The 18,722-nt window shown below is 31.7% G+C and overlaps 1 protein-coding gene across 2 annotated transcripts in view; it reads right to left on the reverse strand.

Annotated features, from left to right (window-relative positions):
- LOC108779928 (nephrin) overlaps positions 1–18,722 on the reverse strand; it is a 320,256-nt gene that overhangs the window by 244,939 nt on the left and 56,595 nt on the right. For both annotated transcript variants that reach the window (XM_018547494.1, XM_018547495.1), the window contains exon 3: positions 1,620–1,817. In XM_018547494.1, coding sequence (XP_018402996.1) covers positions 1,620–1,737 — 118 coding nt within the window. In that variant the 5' untranslated portion in view covers positions 1,738–1,817. The remainder of the gene's footprint in view (positions 1–1,619; positions 1,818–18,722) is intronic.

Genomic DNA, 18,722 nt, shown 5'->3' on the forward strand with positions numbered 1-18,722 from the left:
GACGCGATCATCAAACTTCTCGAGAGAACTTCGCGAAAGTGAAGTATGGAAATTTAAAGCAACTAGGGTCGCTGTGCGATCTTCGCAACTTTCGCCGTCGATTCTCGGTTGTGGGTGGGCGACAGGTAATTGCGATCTCGATATGTTTCGAAGAACTTCATCGTCAAAGTTAGCGCGAATCGGTTCTTCCGCCCTCGTTTCTCTATGTCTCACTCCTTCTTTCACCGGCTTTGAACGTTAATCTTGATATTCGTTTCGCCGGCAGGCGGTACACGAATAAATTTAAAAAAAGTTTCGTGCTCACGCGCGGCAATTTCCACGAGTGGTTTACCCTTCCGACGTTTCACCATCGCCTCGGCTAGTTTCAGCATCATAAATTGGTGAAAGGAAGCGTCCTTGCACTGAAATGCGTTCCTGTGGCCATTTTACCGAATTGTGCTCGGCGATTCGTTGTACATGCACATATGTATGTATGGAAAAATGCAATGCGGAAAGATGGCTCGTATGATGCACAGGAAAGAAAAACACATTTGTGTTCTCCAACAGACTCGACATACGGAAGTTTCACTAACATAAAAATATAGTTAGATATACAGATCCGAAAAAATTTAGTTGGACTATCAAAATAATTAGTTATAGAACATTAAGCTGCTTTTTAGAATATCAAAACTTTTTGCAGTATTTCTCGTTATGTTTGAACGTACGTCCTACATACTTAATTGCTTTCCTGATCCTTCCAACTAAACCAGCTGTGATGGACAAGGAAAATTTAATCTTTGCCTTGGAACAATGAGATGCTGGTCTTTAACTTCTGCATACTCCTACATGAGTAAAATGAATTACCAACCTTGTTTCGTTCACTTTATTTGTTCATTTAATTTTTTTCTACTGAAAATGACTTTAAAATAAGTTGAAACACATATAGTTTTTGATCACTGTATTTAGGAATCTAATTATAATATTTTAGTAAAGAATGTAATCAATTATTAAAAATTTATAATTCAAATATTTGCGCACAAATTACCACATTTAACTCCTATTGTCCATATTTCACTTTTATTTTATTTTAAACACTGAATATCTTTTCTTATTTTATTTGTTGTCCTACATAATTACTTAATGGTTCAAGAAAATTATATTCCTATCCATCTATCAAAATATATATAGTTGAGAATTTTTAGATATTTCAGCAAAATCGTCCTTTCATGCATATTTGAATTTCTCGCAATTAGTTCGGTTTTTTTGTAGAATCACGCTTTCACTAGAGAATCAAATGGTCTTTCTTTGTCAGACACTATTTACACGTAGCTAAACCGGGTTTTAGTGTAGTAACTAAGCCGGACTCGTATTTGTCAATATCTAGTTAACCGTCACTCACACAGGTAGGGTAGCTCAAAACTCGGTCAAACTACTAAGTACGTGTACCCTAAATAATTAGTTTGCATAACGCAAATGTGTGGACAAGTCAAACAGCAAAACAGCAAGTAACTTCGTTACCGTATCAAGACATTTTTGCATACAATTTATATTCGTTACAAAAAAGACGATAAATGTCGCTTCTTCTTGTGTACTGTATGTAGCTAATATTTTAATATTTCGGAAAACATTTATGTACTCACTCGGATGCTCAGGTTCGTCGCTGTTCGCATCGTTATCGAAAGAAGTAGTTCCTTTCGACTGTGCATTGGCGAGCGTCGATATCTCGATGCACGTCACCACTATCAATATCCGCAGCATACTGACGAACGTCTCTTAGCGATTTCACCCTCGTACCATCCTAATATAGTACGCGTCTCATTCGATTCTCAGACAATAACCTGTGAATAAATAATGAATTATTATCAGTAAAAGAAGACTGAAATAAAATACTTATATTTATAAAACTACATAAATTCGATTTTCGATCAAAGCAATCTTGAAAATTAATAATATTCATATGTAGACTACAAACAAATTACAAATTTTTTAATTCTATAAACTGAGCACTATTTTTGGCTTGTTGGACTTGGAACGCAATCACAAGCTAGTATTCCGTAAGATCTTAAATATGTATAAAAACTGGTCATAAATGAATTGAAGCTGGAAATAATAACATCATAAATTACATTGATTGTCAATTTGAAACTTTTTGTAAGTATCTTTAAACAGTATACTAAGAATGACGATATGACAGATATATATATATATATATATGTATATCTGTCATATCGCGCATTCATAATTAATATAACAGTGTTAAATTTTTCCTCTCACAGAGCATTATTAAAAACACTAATTCAACAAAGTTTATATCAAACATTATATTTGTAACATTTTTTGTTTTTCTCAAAAAGATATCGTTATTTCTTTTTACAGTTCAAGAAAAGTAGATTTTATGACGTTGAAAACTTCAAATACAGGTATCTACGGAATTTCACGTTTCTAGATGGGTAACGTTTTATTCGAATCGTTTTCAGTGAAATTTCACGCCGCGATAGCATCGACACGTGTAGCTGGCATTTAGCAGCAACAGCCACGTTTGATAACGCGTGACGCGTTTATTGTTAATTTCACTGTCACGTTTGGCGCGTACTACGATATCGGATTAACAACGATCGACGGTTTATCAGGGTAGGCTACGGTTCAGAACCAGGGTCAATTGATCATTCTGAACAACATAGGTACACGAAAAATGTTATCGAGTATTTTGCCTTTTCCACAAATTTTCATAATATATGTTCTACCAATGAGTTTGACAGAATTATTATAAGAAATAAATATCTCTCCCAATTCTCTTATTATTTCAACTAATGAACTTTTTTTTTTTAATCTTTATTAACTCCAACTTTAATTAATAAATCAATCTTATATTTCTATGTCGATATATTGTGTATAGTGACAGTTTGAAAAATAAACTTAAAAGATAGAAATCGGATAGGTCAAGATAAATATTGCAATCGTACCTACAATACCAAAGTTTTGCATCAACAAAATATTTGTTCACAAATTTAATCTTTTTTTATTCGTTATCCGTTTTTGACAGGCTTGAAGATATCACGATAACTTCAAAAAATCGAAAAGGTTTGTTTACTCGTAAAAAATAGTCGTACTCTGTAGTTACGCAATTTTAACTGATATTTTTTGAAGTTACCACGCGTCTCTTTGAAGTCGTTTCAACGACAACCCTCCATAGAAGCTTTACGTTCCATTCTTTTACGCGGGTTATTCTTTCTGCAAAGATACGTCGTTGCGAAAAGGCGGAACAATGACGGGATTTCCGCGGGATTCACGAGGAAAACGAGCAAAGCCACGGCGCGAACGAACAGACAGGCGCGCAATCGATCGTGAGATATCAACCGATTATAACGGAAAATTGTCCGCATCCCGCAATGTATTTTTCTTCACGATAAATTTCGCACATCGTCGAAAAGAAGATCGCGAATATGAAAATAATGACGGTGCATGGAGAGAAAAATGTTCAGGTCTTCCGCGTGCATATCGCGAAACTCGTGGGAAATCTATGAAACGCGGCAGGTGGATGGTATCCTTTGTGCGGGAACAATGCAGCTTATTCGCACTGAGTCTCACACATCGAGGCAACATCTTATCGTTCCGATTACGTCATTATTCAATAGCCATTAACAATTCATGAACAATTCATTCTGTATCACGATAAATCGAATATTACTATGGCTGCCTATATTGTTTAAATTCATAATGTTAAATTATACTCAATTTGAGTAATTTTTAATAATTTCTATAGGTTAGCATAGCTTCTACCTCCTAATACAGAGTGTCCAAAATTTCGCGGATTCAGAGTACAGAACATGATACTTTGATGCTAAAACAAATAACTTTTTCCTAACAAAATTACGTGCACAATAAGTAGTTTTTACAGGACAGCAGGTTTAAAGTAAACGCAAAAACTATTTAGTGGACACAATTTTGTTAAAGGAAAAAATTGTTTTAACATAAAGTATCACGTTCTGTACCATTCAATTCAAGAAAATGTATTAAATTTGATTTAAATTTAGTTTATTATTTATTAAATGCATCATTAATATGGACATTTACCTTGAAATCACAGAAATGAACTCTGATTTATATTTCAACACACTTAAAATTAAAAATAACAAAATGTTATTTAATTCAAGGAATTGAATTACTATTGCCCCTTTAATATTTAATAGTGTATCGTTTACACCTTTTGCCTAGTTCAGTCACCTATTTGATTCCTATATTTTTATGAAACTGAAGATGACAGATTTTGAACTGAAATGTTCGACTTATTTATGTATTAATTGCTCATTATCTTATCAAATACAACTGCGTACCGTTCGCGTTAGACTTTTAATAATCCTGTTTTTATTTTGTATTCATAGAATTCATATTCATGTTTTGTTCTATTAAAAAAAACTGCAAATTTTCTCATAAAATAATAAATGCTTAATTGGATTATATACAAGTAGATATAAAGCAATAAATATTGTTAATTTTATTTAATGGACATAAACGCTTTCTAACACGTAAAAAAGATACATTTTATAAAACAACTATCAGTTAAATAAATTTGTAGAGTAATCAATACATAACGTGTTTATTGTTTAAATTCAAAATATAGATGTACATAACGAGAAATCAGATATTTTATGCATACATAATATGTATCATGTAGGTACATATAAATATGTATGTTTCTCAACATAAAGATTTACTTCACGAAGTAAAAGTTTGTAAAATAAAGTAGTAATGGAATAGCGTGAATTCACAACATTTTTATTTGATTGTTAAATATGTAGAATGTAAAGTGGTAATCTGCTGATTGTGGAAAAAATAACACGGTTAGATTCATAGAAGATCAAATTACGCAATCAAAATTTAAGCGAGTATTTATTTAAAAAATAAAAAAAGAAGAGAATATGTGACAAACAAGTGATTAACAATATTAACTCTTCACTGCCACATTATACGTTTTGTTACGTATGTAACATACTAGGTAAAAATATTACATAAAAATAAATATATAATATAACAATTTTTTAAATTAAGACGTTAAACATGAAAGAATATATAACAGTAACAAATAAATATATGTATTTTTATTTAAAAGAAGTATGGCATTTAAAGTAAAAGAATCAGTTAGGTATTATCTACACACATATATTATTTTTAGTAGAAGTAATATATGTATGCGGTAATATATGTATGTACCGAAAAATATACCTGTTTATGTCGTTCGTACTTAATCAAAAACAAGTTTATTTGTACACGGAAGAAAAATGTTGCCAAAGTATCTAAAATTTAGCTAGATACAAATATGAAAATATTTTTGTAGGATAATAAAAATATAATAATTATATGTGGAACACGCAAACATGATAAGCAATAATGTAAAAAGAATCAGTTAGGTATTATCTACACACATATATTATTTTTAGTAGAAGTAATATATGTATGCGGTAATATATGTATGTACCGAAAAATATACCTGTTTATGTCGTTCGTACTTAATCAAAAACAAGTTTATTTGTACACGGAAGAAAAATGTTGCCAAAGTATCTAAAATTTAGCTAGATACAAATATGAAAATATTTTTGTAGGATAATAAAAATATAATAATTATATGTGGAACACGCAAACATGATAAGCAATAATGTAAGTTTTAAAATTTTAGCAATTTAAGCGTATTACATAATTATTTCGATGATTCAAATACATAAAACTACTTTCAGTACTGTATCTAGCTAAATTTTTAGATATTTCAGCAAAATCACTCTTTTCATGTATTTTGTTCAAGGCAGGAGACAGAACTCATCACTCCATATTCGCACGATTATGTACAATTTCACAAACTAATAATTCAGGCTCTTATAATGTCATAATTACAATATTTTTACTGTAGATTGAATCAATATTGCAATTCAATAAAGCTATCGGAATGATAACGCTGCATAAAGGTAAACGTTTCATGATATATTACCACTTGCTGAAAAAATAAATGTTACGGAGGTCCGCGATGTAACGCGACTACGTTGTTGACAAAAAACCCACAGATATGTCCAGCGTGAATAAACAAAGTTGCGAAAAAAATCGGTGCCGCTACGCATGAAATAACATGCCCTGTTTATCCACGCAGGTTGTAGCGATGTAGAGAATTCGTTATTTCTAAATTCTTTTATATGACCTTATCAAAACGCGACTATAATAAATGTGATATTATGTGATCATATAATGTAAAAAACATACAGCAGGATATTGCATAAATCCCTTAAAGTTAAAAATAAATATTTCAATATGAAAAATTGCAATTGGGTACTCTTATTTCTCTCGTTAATACAAAAATTAATAAAACAGTATCGTGACTACAAATCTCAAAACTTTTCGATCATTTTTTAATAAAATTTATCGAAAACAAGATCGCGATAATAGCTAATAACGAACAAATCAAAAACGATTTTGTGAAAATCGAATTATTGAAAACTGACCGAATAGGGAAGGAGAATAAGAAAAAAAATGAAAAAAAAACAAGATTGAATTTTATATGATTGATTTTGTCGAAAGAGGCTACTGGTCGCCAGATTTAATCGCAAAAATTCATTTTCATTGACGGTTCGCTCTATCCTCAATTCTTATCCACTCATTTCCACTTTTTTGCTTTCTCATCCAAGGATTGCGCAATCTAACGCTTCCGGTCATTTCCGGCGAGTTGTAAAGCGACGAGCATACCCCCTTGAGGGCGGAACGCAAGATCGATGTTCAGTGAACGAACTACGTCACTTCCTCCCACCGACGAGACTTGCGAGCGTGATCATTTCGCGAGGAGAATACGAGAAGGATAATACAGATTAAAGTCGTATTACATCTAACGAGAGAATGCTGTAGATAACAGAGAACGAGATCTGCATCCTTGAGGCTGAATTTTCAATTCCGATAGTTAAGTAGATAAGTTCGATAAGATTTTAGCGCGTATCAATAAAAAAATCGCCGAAAGATTGTAGTTATCATTAACTATATTCTTGTGTAATTTCTGAATTTTTATTTTTATTACTATACGATCTAAAATTATCTAGATAAAATACCTCTTAAACGAGATTTATTTATCTTTTATCTTTGTACATATATCTCTATGTATCACCTCGTGTATCACATACACAATTTTACATTTTTTAATAAACAAAACATCATTTCCGTTAAAATATACAGTTTTTCCAATACTACTGGGGACATTTCTATCGCTTTTATCAATATTCCATTGATTATCAAAACACCTTGTTAGCTTTTGTGTTGTTTACTCGATTACACTCCGTCTGTAACTCTCGAAATTTCGATGTGGTATTTTTAATGCACAAGTTTATTTCTCGTTTTTCTAGATAAAACGAGTTTCGATGCGCCCCTCGGGTAATAATTGAAATTCCTTTCATCTCGATCCGACTCTCGGTACTTTACCTCTCGTATTTTTACGCCTCGAATAAAACGAGCTTCTTTTTCTCTGGTCGAAGGGAAGGAAAACGCGACAAGCATTGCCGCCCAAAGTAAATGTATCAATCGATGACTCGAAAGGCGTGTCTACGTTTCGCTCGGATGATTTCTGCGAAGTCAATAGCGAAACAAACGATTGGCAAAAGGTAGTATCGATGTAATGTCGATTCTTGAAAACAATTCTTTTCACGATCAATTTCCTCTGCAATAGGTACTATTTCTAAAAAAAATTTCTTAAAAATGTTACTATATAATAGTAACACCATATAATAATGTTTTTATCAACGTTATGTATGAAATAATTTTAATTAAGTATAATAGCAATGACACAAAAAATAATTTTCAGTCTCATTACATTATGTCCTTTTTATAATAAAAATTTGCCTTCCAACAAACGATAATTAAACATGACACGTAATTAGATTTTTTTACACAGAAAAAATATGATATTTACAGAAATAAATATACTATACGTCAAATTCAGAGCTTTTTCTCTCTGTATATAATTGCAGCTAATTAATAATTATACATACAACTATATATGTATACATGCAGCATACATTGTGTTAGAACAAAAATTCGTAATGCTAATTTCAAAATTTGAGTTATAACTTCGTTAAAAACGAACAAAATTTTCATTTAAAAGACGAATTTTAAAACTCAAAATCTCTACTTTCAAAGAATTATTATATCTTTTAAGTTTCTGTGAGTTTGGTTTTTACATATAGAAAACTATATTTTAAAGAAAATGAGAAATTTTCTTCTCGCATGCCCAAAAAAACTCGTAAAAACTTTTCGACTTTCTTACATTGCAAACTTAAAGTTTCCCTTACAGAATAGTTTAAAAAAAATATTTCTAAAATTTTTTGTAAAATAATAAATCATTGTAAATTAAATAAGAGAAACATTTTGATTTTGATTGTTTATAACTTCATTGAAGATCATCGTACTGCAATTTAAAAAAAAAAATAGATTTGTATAGTTGAAATTTTGCTCTATCGAATGATGTAATTGTCAAATTTAAGGAAAACATAGACATACAAATAAAGTAGCACTAGAAACAGTTATTTCAATTCAATATAATTATCTCTTTAAAATTTCGCATAAAGAATTTATCTCTTTTATATCTTTCTTTAGTGATTGCAAAAGTAAATTAAATTTTAAATTAAAAAAGAAATATATTTTATAAATATAATATTAAAATTGATAAATCGATCTCTCTAAAAATAAAGTTCTATAGCAGTTAAACCAAAGAAGAAGAGATGGTAGGTGACTAAAGGTTTCTAACGATAAGTAGTGACACAATCGAAATAAGCACGCAGACCTTTCGCCAATATCACAGAACACGTCCTCCGTACTTCGTAAGTGCTTTTTGTCCTTACTGACTGTTCCCTCTCTTCGGCTTTCGATGTGTACACTTGAAGCAAACGACAGAAAGTGGTTACAGCCCGTGTTAGTACGGCCGATGGAAAGGAGAGTTGTTCCTTGGACGTGTTCCACATCGAACACGCGGAGTTAGTTCTATCTAGCTTCGCGCCGAACCATCGTATTACAACCATTACGCGACAAAAGAGTTCCTCGGAGAAAAAGGTCACGTTAAAAGACAATGTCCATTTTATGAAGATTGTGATTCTCACGATAAGAAAAATATCCTCAGTTACATATCTTAGAATGTTCAATAGGCTAAACAGGGTGCTTTCTATTTTACGATACAAGTCTACACAAATCAATATATGAGTATCGTTCTATCTTTCTTACTTTCTGAATATCGAGAAAGATAGAATGATTGTATGGACTTGTGTCAGTAAACGGAAAGCACCTACAAACTAACTTTAAAAGAAAAAAAAAACGTTTTATTATATTGTATAATTCCCTAATCTTTCATTAACTTGTACACCATATACAATATTTTATTTTGTTATATTAAAAATTTGAACAGAAAAATAAGAATCAGAATATCTCCAATGTTATTCGATATGATTGTTCTTCTTTTCTTAAACTATCGTAATAAATATGTTTAAATATAATGTGTCTGAAATATATTGACATTAATATAATACTAGAGTATAATTAGCATAAAAAGCAAACTACATATATAAATTACATTTCATTCATCTAAATTATTTAATCTAATATATGTATATATATATATATATATATATATATGTATATCATATATATGTATATATATATATACATATATATGATATACATATATATATATATATATTATTTATAAAATCTCGAAGAAAACGGTCTTTTTTCTTGTAAAATACTCATAAAATTCTATATGCCAGTTAACTCAATTCGAAAGAGGATCGAAAGTTTCGAAGCTAATAATCACGACGTCAAATTAGCGCGAAGAATAATGGGGTTTGGAGTGAACTGAGAGAATAACTATTCTAGGAAATTCCGATAGACGAGATATCAAGGAACCCCGAGCCGCTTCTGGGCTTTTCACGGAGCTCTTAAACGACCATTACCGGGCTCGAGTTCGCGAGAGCGACCTTCCTGATGCAGCCCTAAAGATCGAAGGAGAAATCCACGGGAATTTGTCCTGACAGACATGAAAGACGAGTGTTCGATGACAGCGAATAGATGGAATCGACGAACAACGCTGGATCGAAAATTAACACGCTTAAGACAGCAATGATTTTCAAGAGAGTAAAATGAATTCTTCCCACTTTCGTCCTCAAGTCTAATTGACTTTTTGTTATTTTATTAGTTACTTAAACCTTTCTTAAAATTCTCAACATCTAATTAAAAAAAACGTGTGTAAAATAATTTAAAACAAAATATTAGAATTTGTTTATCTAAAAATTTAGGCTCTCTCTCTCTCTTTCTTTCTCTCTAACTTACTTAGTAAACACCAATTAACAGTAATATATATAATATTAATATGTTATAATTTCCTTCTCAACATATAACTATTACAACATGTGTTATATTACATTTCTATTATTGAGAGGAAAATTATATAACATTAATGTACATATATATATATATATATATATATAATGTATGTGTTTCTGTAGTGTTTACTAGATACATAAATTTTATTTTTACATTTAAACATTAAAATAATAATAAAAAATTGATATAAACAATATTATGAAAATTTATTTATTATTTCTATAAAATAATTTAATTTTAATATCGTATATTCAAAATATAAATGTGTATCGTCAAATTTAAATTCATAAAACTAAATATATAAAATTAATAAATGTAAATACATAATATTCCATAGTGTTTCCATGTTTGAAATCATGTTGCAGCTTAGTAGAAACTTCTCCAAAGAGACATTGCAACAACAAACACGTCTTCGAAGTGAAGATAGGGATCGTGTTCTAACAAGTTTTCGTGAAACACGAAAAGACGGCGGGCCGTTTACGAAACTGAGGCAACGAATTTGTTGAAAGCTCGCTCGATACGAAACATGCTCCTGGAATTTTAGGTCAATCGTTCGCGCAAAAAAAAACTTCCTCCTCGAATAAACGTGCCACCCATGCTACAAAAAGTGTCGGTCCTGCTTCGACCCCAAATGTCTCTAGAGAGAGACTCTACCTTATAGCACACAGGCCACTTAATTTGCCTTAAGTACGCGGTTAGTCGATGAAGGTACGCTCTTCCCGATTTTTTTTTATTCTCACTCTCCATCGTAAGTTATACCGCGGAAGTTTCAAATAGGCAGTTATTTGTACTTTCGTTTGTAATGCTTTGCAAGTCCATGAGCGGAGAGGACTTCATTTTAGAACGTTATTTGCTCGACAAACAATCGCATTGCTTCTCTCAATGTTTGCTCAAATGCCATGAGTAAAAAGAATTAGGGGAAAGAAAAGATAAAGGGAGAAAAACTTTACAATACTGAAAACCGTCAATGTTTGATGCAAAAGATCGACTCTTTATCATTTAGGTATATAATAACAAATTAAAGTTTAATCAAAACGTTATTATATTCTTAATTTCATTGCGTATCACATCTCTGTGCTTACAAATCAACGTATAAATCATCAAGTAATGATTTATTGTCGTCACGATCAAGATTATTTTTCACCAGCTGATTAAAATGCATTTTCCGTCCGCAAATCAGTTCACATATGCAACCAATTTCGCGGAAAACATCCGCACAATGTAATCATCACATATGCACCAATAAATAAAGTAAAAAGAACGAGAAAAAAGATTTTCAAACCGCTATTATGTAAAATATATATATATATATATGTATATATATAATATATCAGAAACAGTCAAATAAAACATAGCGAGTGAAAAATTCAGACATTAAAATCAACTAACATATTAATAATTATCATGATTGGCAAAGCACTTCTTCCATTGTAAAACCAAAGACAGGTATCCTATTAATAAAATTCCTTGGATTGAAATCGAACACACTTGCAAACAAGGCTTTCGCCGTTTCATTTACTTCTAATATATATACATACAAACATACATACATATATATAAAACTGATAAGTTTAGTAAATTAAAAATTTGCAATATATTGGAATGTCAATAAAACCAATTACTCAAAAAACTAACGAATTGAAAAGCTATTGATTTCGTTTGAACGCAATCCGTTTACGAATGCAAGAGGCATATTGTTTTATTCGCATTTATTAAGAGGCAGCTATTACGTTTTGCAGCAATCACTCGGAGGCAAGAGAAGTCGGATAACGAGTGAAGCGTACCACATTCATCCTTCCGACTGTTAATATTTTACCGGATTCCGAACGGAAAATGCTTTTGCGGCTCACCATCAATGCATTCTCTGTCAATATAATTTCGACGGAAGCTTATTGGTGCTGGTAGTACGATCTGTATTTGATTTTCTGGTGACTGTTATTTAACTTTCGTAATATTGCAATTGGAAACACTGAATACAGACCCCCAATTTATTTACAAAAGATTGATGTTTTTTTCGAGCCACATTCATTTTCTCATTGTACGTTGCAATTATATTCAACGGCAAAAGGGCCTACATAAGCATTACATCGAATTAGTATAATGATGCTAAAATTGTGTGAGTGCTAAAACAGAAATCCATAAATCGTAAAATGTAAACGGTCGTTGAATAAACTGGACTCTTTTAATTTGATAAATACATATTAATATGAATATTAACAAAATGCAGATTTACTATCGCATTTCAAATCATACTAAACGATAAACCAATTATCACCATTATGAACAACATTCACAATTAATGATACTTTATAAAAACTATATTATATATAAAATATAAAGATCAATTATAAATGTTTCATAAATAATTAGATAATTTATTTTAGAAAAGGATCCATTATTTTGTCAATCTGTTAAAAACAGAAAAATTGTACCCTATACAAAATACGTTCTTGTATCACAAACTCTTCTGCAAAAAAAATTGTCGATGTAATAAAGATCATATATCTACATATTTAAATTTTACTTACATTACACAAGATAAAACAATTATTTTTGGTTTTTTTTTTTCAAAAATAATAATAAATAGTTCAATTTCTTCGTGAAATAAAAGTAGAATATTTTGTGTAACTGATATTATTCATGACTTTTAACAAATCTGGCGCATGTAACATTGCATATAATTAATAGTTACACAAAAAAGTTAGAATCGATTAAAACATGCTTAAAGATTAAATTAAAAGAAATGAGAAAAGGAGAAGTATACGACCGAAATTAAATCCGGGGAGCACGATTAAGTTCGTACACGGGCCACACCTTTGAGTATAATCTCCAACTTTTCACACTGTGCATTTCGAACAACTACGATTCGTGCAACTAGCACCACTAGGAAGCTAAACGGAATTAGAACCGTTACCTGAGCCGTCAATCTCTTAACACTCGATCAAAACGCACTGCCAGATGCAGCTTGCACACACGTTACACGCATCACGGCACCGCCGCGACAGATCGTCCCGAAGCCAACGTCACGCCCGGTTGTCACCGTCGCCGTCGTCGTCTTCGAATGACGTCGTGAACACGTGGTGTCACGAGCTGTCATCGGCGGTAGCGACGATTTGCGACTCTCTCGCCACTACTCACTGGATCCCAGAAACCATACCTATCGTCGCATCGTCTTCGAGCGCGTGACGCATTGTGTCACGTATCTATCGATTCGCACCGCCAAAATTCACGCACGATTCTTCCTTTTTTTTTTTTTCCTGTCGTTGATTTACACCGTATGTCACTTTGAGGACAAACACTATTTCCTTTCTAGTAGCGGGAGTCAAAAATCGTAGAGGATCACCACTCGATAAAACGACCGCGATGTCACGACGCGACGGAGCGAGAAATAACACAATCGTTTCACACTCGAAAAAAATTTGTTAGCACGTTCTAATTTTGAATTAACCGTTATTTACTCGAAGAAATTCGCGATAGATCCGAAGGATTCGATCCTCCCGCGCGGTGGACGATGCGCGCGCGTTGAGCTCCGCGATGTCACTGGATGCTGCCGACGAACTTTCGCGCACGGACAAACGTACCCCGACCTATTCCCACCCTTGCTACCTCTCACCCACCCGGTCGGGGCGCTACCCATCCCGCGCTGCGTACACATGCAGACTCACCCTCCTGTGTGTGCCGACACCCGTGCTTCGTGAAAACTCGACAATCTTCGTGCAAGCTCGCGAGCTTCAATTGGGAGACGGGGATGAGTACGCTATAGGGGTAACAGAATGACCAGGAGGCAGTTTGAAAAAGAAGAAAATGTGTTTTCTCTCGACGTGCGTTCGCAGAAACATGAGGCGTGGTGCAGTGAATGACCAATGAAATGATGTATATACTCTCTTACTCAAGAAACTTTATACAAAACAATATAACGTCACAAATAGATTTTCATTTTTTTCATTAATTTTTATTCTCTACATACAGGATTGTATTTAAGAAATATAAAGTTGACGAGAGAAATGAAAATCTATTTATAATTATTATATACTAATTTTTATCAATTACTAATTTTTCTAGATCTCTAAATGTAGTATGTAATTATTTAAGTTTTACTGTAGACTTTATTTAATTTATGTAAATAAATATTGCCTTGTTGCTTTTATATTGCATAATTAATAAGCTCCAACTATAATAAATAACATTAAAAGTGAATTGAAGCGAAATTTGTACAGGTAGATTTCTTAAGTACATTACGTAAGATATACGATCTATGTTTTTATCTAATTGCTAATATTTTTACAGTTTTTAAAATGATTTGCTATATTGCGCATTATAAAAGCAGATAATATTAATAACCGTCAAGTAAACAAAAGTCAATAATGTATCCTATAATGTAACTCTATCTACGAATTAACATTTGTTTTATAATTAATTAATTAAGTTCATCAGATTTGGAACAAGCGAATTCATTAAGAGATTATAACGAAAGAGATAAGAAATACGATGAAGGATAATTTCTTCCTTTTTGTAGACTATTACTTGACAATAATTAAGATGGATACCTGATTAATCTCATATTTATATGAATATGGTAAGTCATGTATTTATGAAAAATACTTGCTTTATTTCTCATGACATTATTATTTGTTAACATTTTAATATAATTTGTGAAACTAATTTTATAATTTTCTTGTAAAATAACATTTGTTTTATAAAAGCTTTGAAATTTGTTGAAGACGTAAATCGATTGAGTATGCATATAATAATTTCCAACATATTACAAATAATTAATAAATTCGACAAGTAGTAATTTACAAACTCAATGTTCAAATTGTGTGAAACAATTCCGTTCGATTCGACATCTATATTAATGAGGTTTAAAAATAATAACGGATTTCTCTCGATAAAAACGTCGTAGGAACATAAGCGGATCGATGTACTAAAACAGTCAGCATTTCGATAGGTATGCGGATTTTTCACCATTTTGAATTTATATATCTTTCAGCGAGGTGCGTCCATTACAATTGCCAAGGGATTATCATAAACGAGAGATCGGCACATTAAGCGCAGAGAGAATACTAAAGTCCCTGAAATGGATTCCACTTTTCGAACGTTCAAACAAATGAGACCGGATAATTGCTAATAGCCAAAAATGCAGATGAAAATACTATAGTCTCCTCGTTGTTTTAATTCACAATAATCGTAACATAATAAGCGTATCGTGCGAAATGTTATAAATGTGTGAGTAATGTTTTAACCCTTTCATACACTATACTAATTTCTCTTCTTTAATGGAATGTACGTATCTCTCGTTGGTAGTAAAAAATTTAATCATTCACTGTCAAATTAAGTAATTGTTAATAATTTCTATAATTGCCCCACTGCTCTTACTTAATATTATGTTATTAATTTAACCAAAACAATGCAGTTAAACAATTCAAAAAAATTTATCATAAAATATGTAAATTTGACTCAAATTTATTATTTACTAAGTGCATACGTTAATATAAGGTGATATTTATTCAAACTAACTACAGAAATGGATTAATTTATTTATATTTTAACACAAATAAAAGTTAAAAATAACAAAATGTTATTTAACTCAAGAAATTAGGTTACCTTTCATTCTTTGACACTGTTCTCTATCAATGCATAATTTTTCACTACCGTATTTTACAAGGTTTCCGCAAAAAAATGTGAAAGTGAAAACAAGATAAAATTTGTGCAAAAGTATTCTCTGTTGTTTGAGATGTTATAATAAAATTCACACAAAAATATAAAAATTGTTACTATATTTAAATTTAATATTTAAAGTTTGATATTGACAGAAAGATTAAAACAGTAATTGTTAATCCAGTATCAAGTTGATCTTTTTGAAATTTTTCGAAATATATATATATATATATATAACATAAATTAAATCGTTTTTTCTAAAATTTAAATCTATCCTTCTTATTGAACATTCTGAAGGTCGCGCGCGAGACAAACGGAGCGTTTTATCCCGGGCCATCCCGCAACTGTCGTACGTCGCACGCGCGACGAAAAACTTTCTTACTTCAGACTCTGACGAGCCAATTTGTGTTATAATCACTCTGGTTTTGGAATCGCTCAACGTGTAGCAAACTTCGAGCGAACGCTAACGAGCAAGTCCGTCGCTCGTAATTAGCGCTTTCCAAAACTTAGGTAGGAAACGTTGACGGCCGACTAGAATATAGCGCAATTGCGGATAGACACGGATAGGCGTGAAAGCTCGAAAGGGTATTCGGCACTCATCCGAGATGAGACCATGTGGAAAGTAGCTCGTTATACGCGCTAACGTGGGAAATTAATTACCATATCACTTGACCGTTCGTTAGAAGCCGGCGCAGTTTCCGCAGCTCTGATCGTATATGTTCGACAGATCGACAAGGCGTATCTTTGTTATGTACGAATCGAATTCATGTCGCAATGAGATCGCATGTTCTCCGCTGCTTGCTCTCGAGTCGCGATATCTCGATTTGGAAACCTCTCTGACTGCGATTCCCTACCGCATTACGATAAAGACTTCACGCGGATAACTTCATTTCTACGGTTCGTTTGTAGTTATACAGCTTGGCTATACATACCTATAGTATAATATAGATTGGCTGTGTGAGACGTGAATATGGAATAAGTCGGGGAATAGGAAATGGAAAAGTCTCTGTCTTCTCGTCTGATGTAAATAAAACTTCGCATCTTTCTCGTAACGCACGATGCATCGCGATAACATTGCGTTTAAAGTATCGCCATGAGCTCAATTTATAAACGTCGATAATTGTAATTATATCATATTATTACTTCATTTAGCACATGGTACTTTTAGTACAGTGAAACTAAAAAAAATTTACTAAATTTTAATATTTATTTCATTATATAGTACTAGATAGACATTTGCTTACAGTAAATAAATATTTACTCTTACAAAAAAATAGTTCATCAAACCACATATTAATGGTGCCATATATATATATATATATACACGTTTACATTTATTAAATGTTTATTTAGAACTGTTCAAAAAAATATTCATTAAAATTTAATATTTTTTTCAATGTACATATTTTCATCCTGTTTAAATTATAGTCTTGATTATATGTATAAAATAATCTTAAATTAACATAAACGTCCTATATACTTAACGAAAAATATATCGAAAGACTTTTTAATAAAAAATATATTTGAAAAAATTTCATTGTGTGGAAAATAAAATTTATTTTTATAACAATTTTAATATTTTCTTTGACTTTTATTATCTACTATTTTTCCTAAGAAAATGTAATGAATTGAGAGTGCTTTATATTTATGGCTAAGGTTGTATGTTTTATTAAAATTGTGTTTCTCAAAGTATGGATTTCTCCTAACCAAAGATTATATGGATTTTTCTAATATTTTTTTTTACCTATCCACTTTTAATCAAAGATATACATTGAGTATATTGCGCCATTCGGCATTCGTATCTAGATAGCATATCAAATAGCATCATCATATCTTAAAATTGGCGTGTCACGCTTTTTTGAAGCCTCTTTTCGTTGAGGCTGTTGGAATTCTCTGATTTTGATGTGATTTCGTATTTGAGAATTTTCGGGGTCGATTATTTCGAATCTGTACTCAAAAATTGAAAATTCGAAATAGTGGATCTAATATGGCGAACGTAAAATTAACGTAAATCCTAAAGATTGTTCAATTTTGGTGAAATTAGGTATATTAGTGATTTAGGGGGTGTTCGTTACGAAACCGTTCTCAAAAATTGAAAGTTCGAAATAGTTGATCCAATATGGCGGACGGAAATGTTACTGAAATCCTTAAGATTCTTCGATTTTGTTGAAATTTGGTTACAGGTGGTTTTTGGGGACATTCGTTACGAATCCGTATTTAAAAATTGAAAGTTCAAAATGGCGTTTTGATTCAGTCTTCTAAAATCTGTTTTCGTTAATCTGGCGGATGGAATATAAGGGGGATTTTGATTTTAGTGTTTTTGAAGTAGAATTTAAATTAGCAAAAAAAAGCCCTTCAAGAATATGTAGTTGACTTTTCACTAGCTGCTATTTTTCTTTGAAAAATGGATGGAAAGTTAGTCTCTGTGAAGTTAGCACCTCAACTTTAAAAATCGGAAATTTTAATAACAGTACTGCTTGCACCCGCAATAGTTCTAGAGTTCCTGATAGGTTTCATCAATACTACTGTTGATTTAGGCCAAAAATTTTAAAAAATAAAAATATGCGGTGCTAACTTCGCGTGGCACCGCAAGATTTGAAAAAGCCGATTTTTATGACGGAATCTCACAGTACTCGAAGAGTACTACAGTTCCTGATCGATTATAACAATAGTACCGGCCATTAAATATTTTT

Source organism: Cyphomyrmex costatus, unplaced genomic scaffold (genome assembly GCF_001594065.2).
Source record: "Cyphomyrmex costatus isolate MS0001 unplaced genomic scaffold, Ccosl1.0 scaffold640, whole genome shotgun sequence".
NCBI classification, from domain to species: Eukaryota; Metazoa; Arthropoda; class Insecta; order Hymenoptera; family Formicidae; genus Cyphomyrmex; species Cyphomyrmex costatus.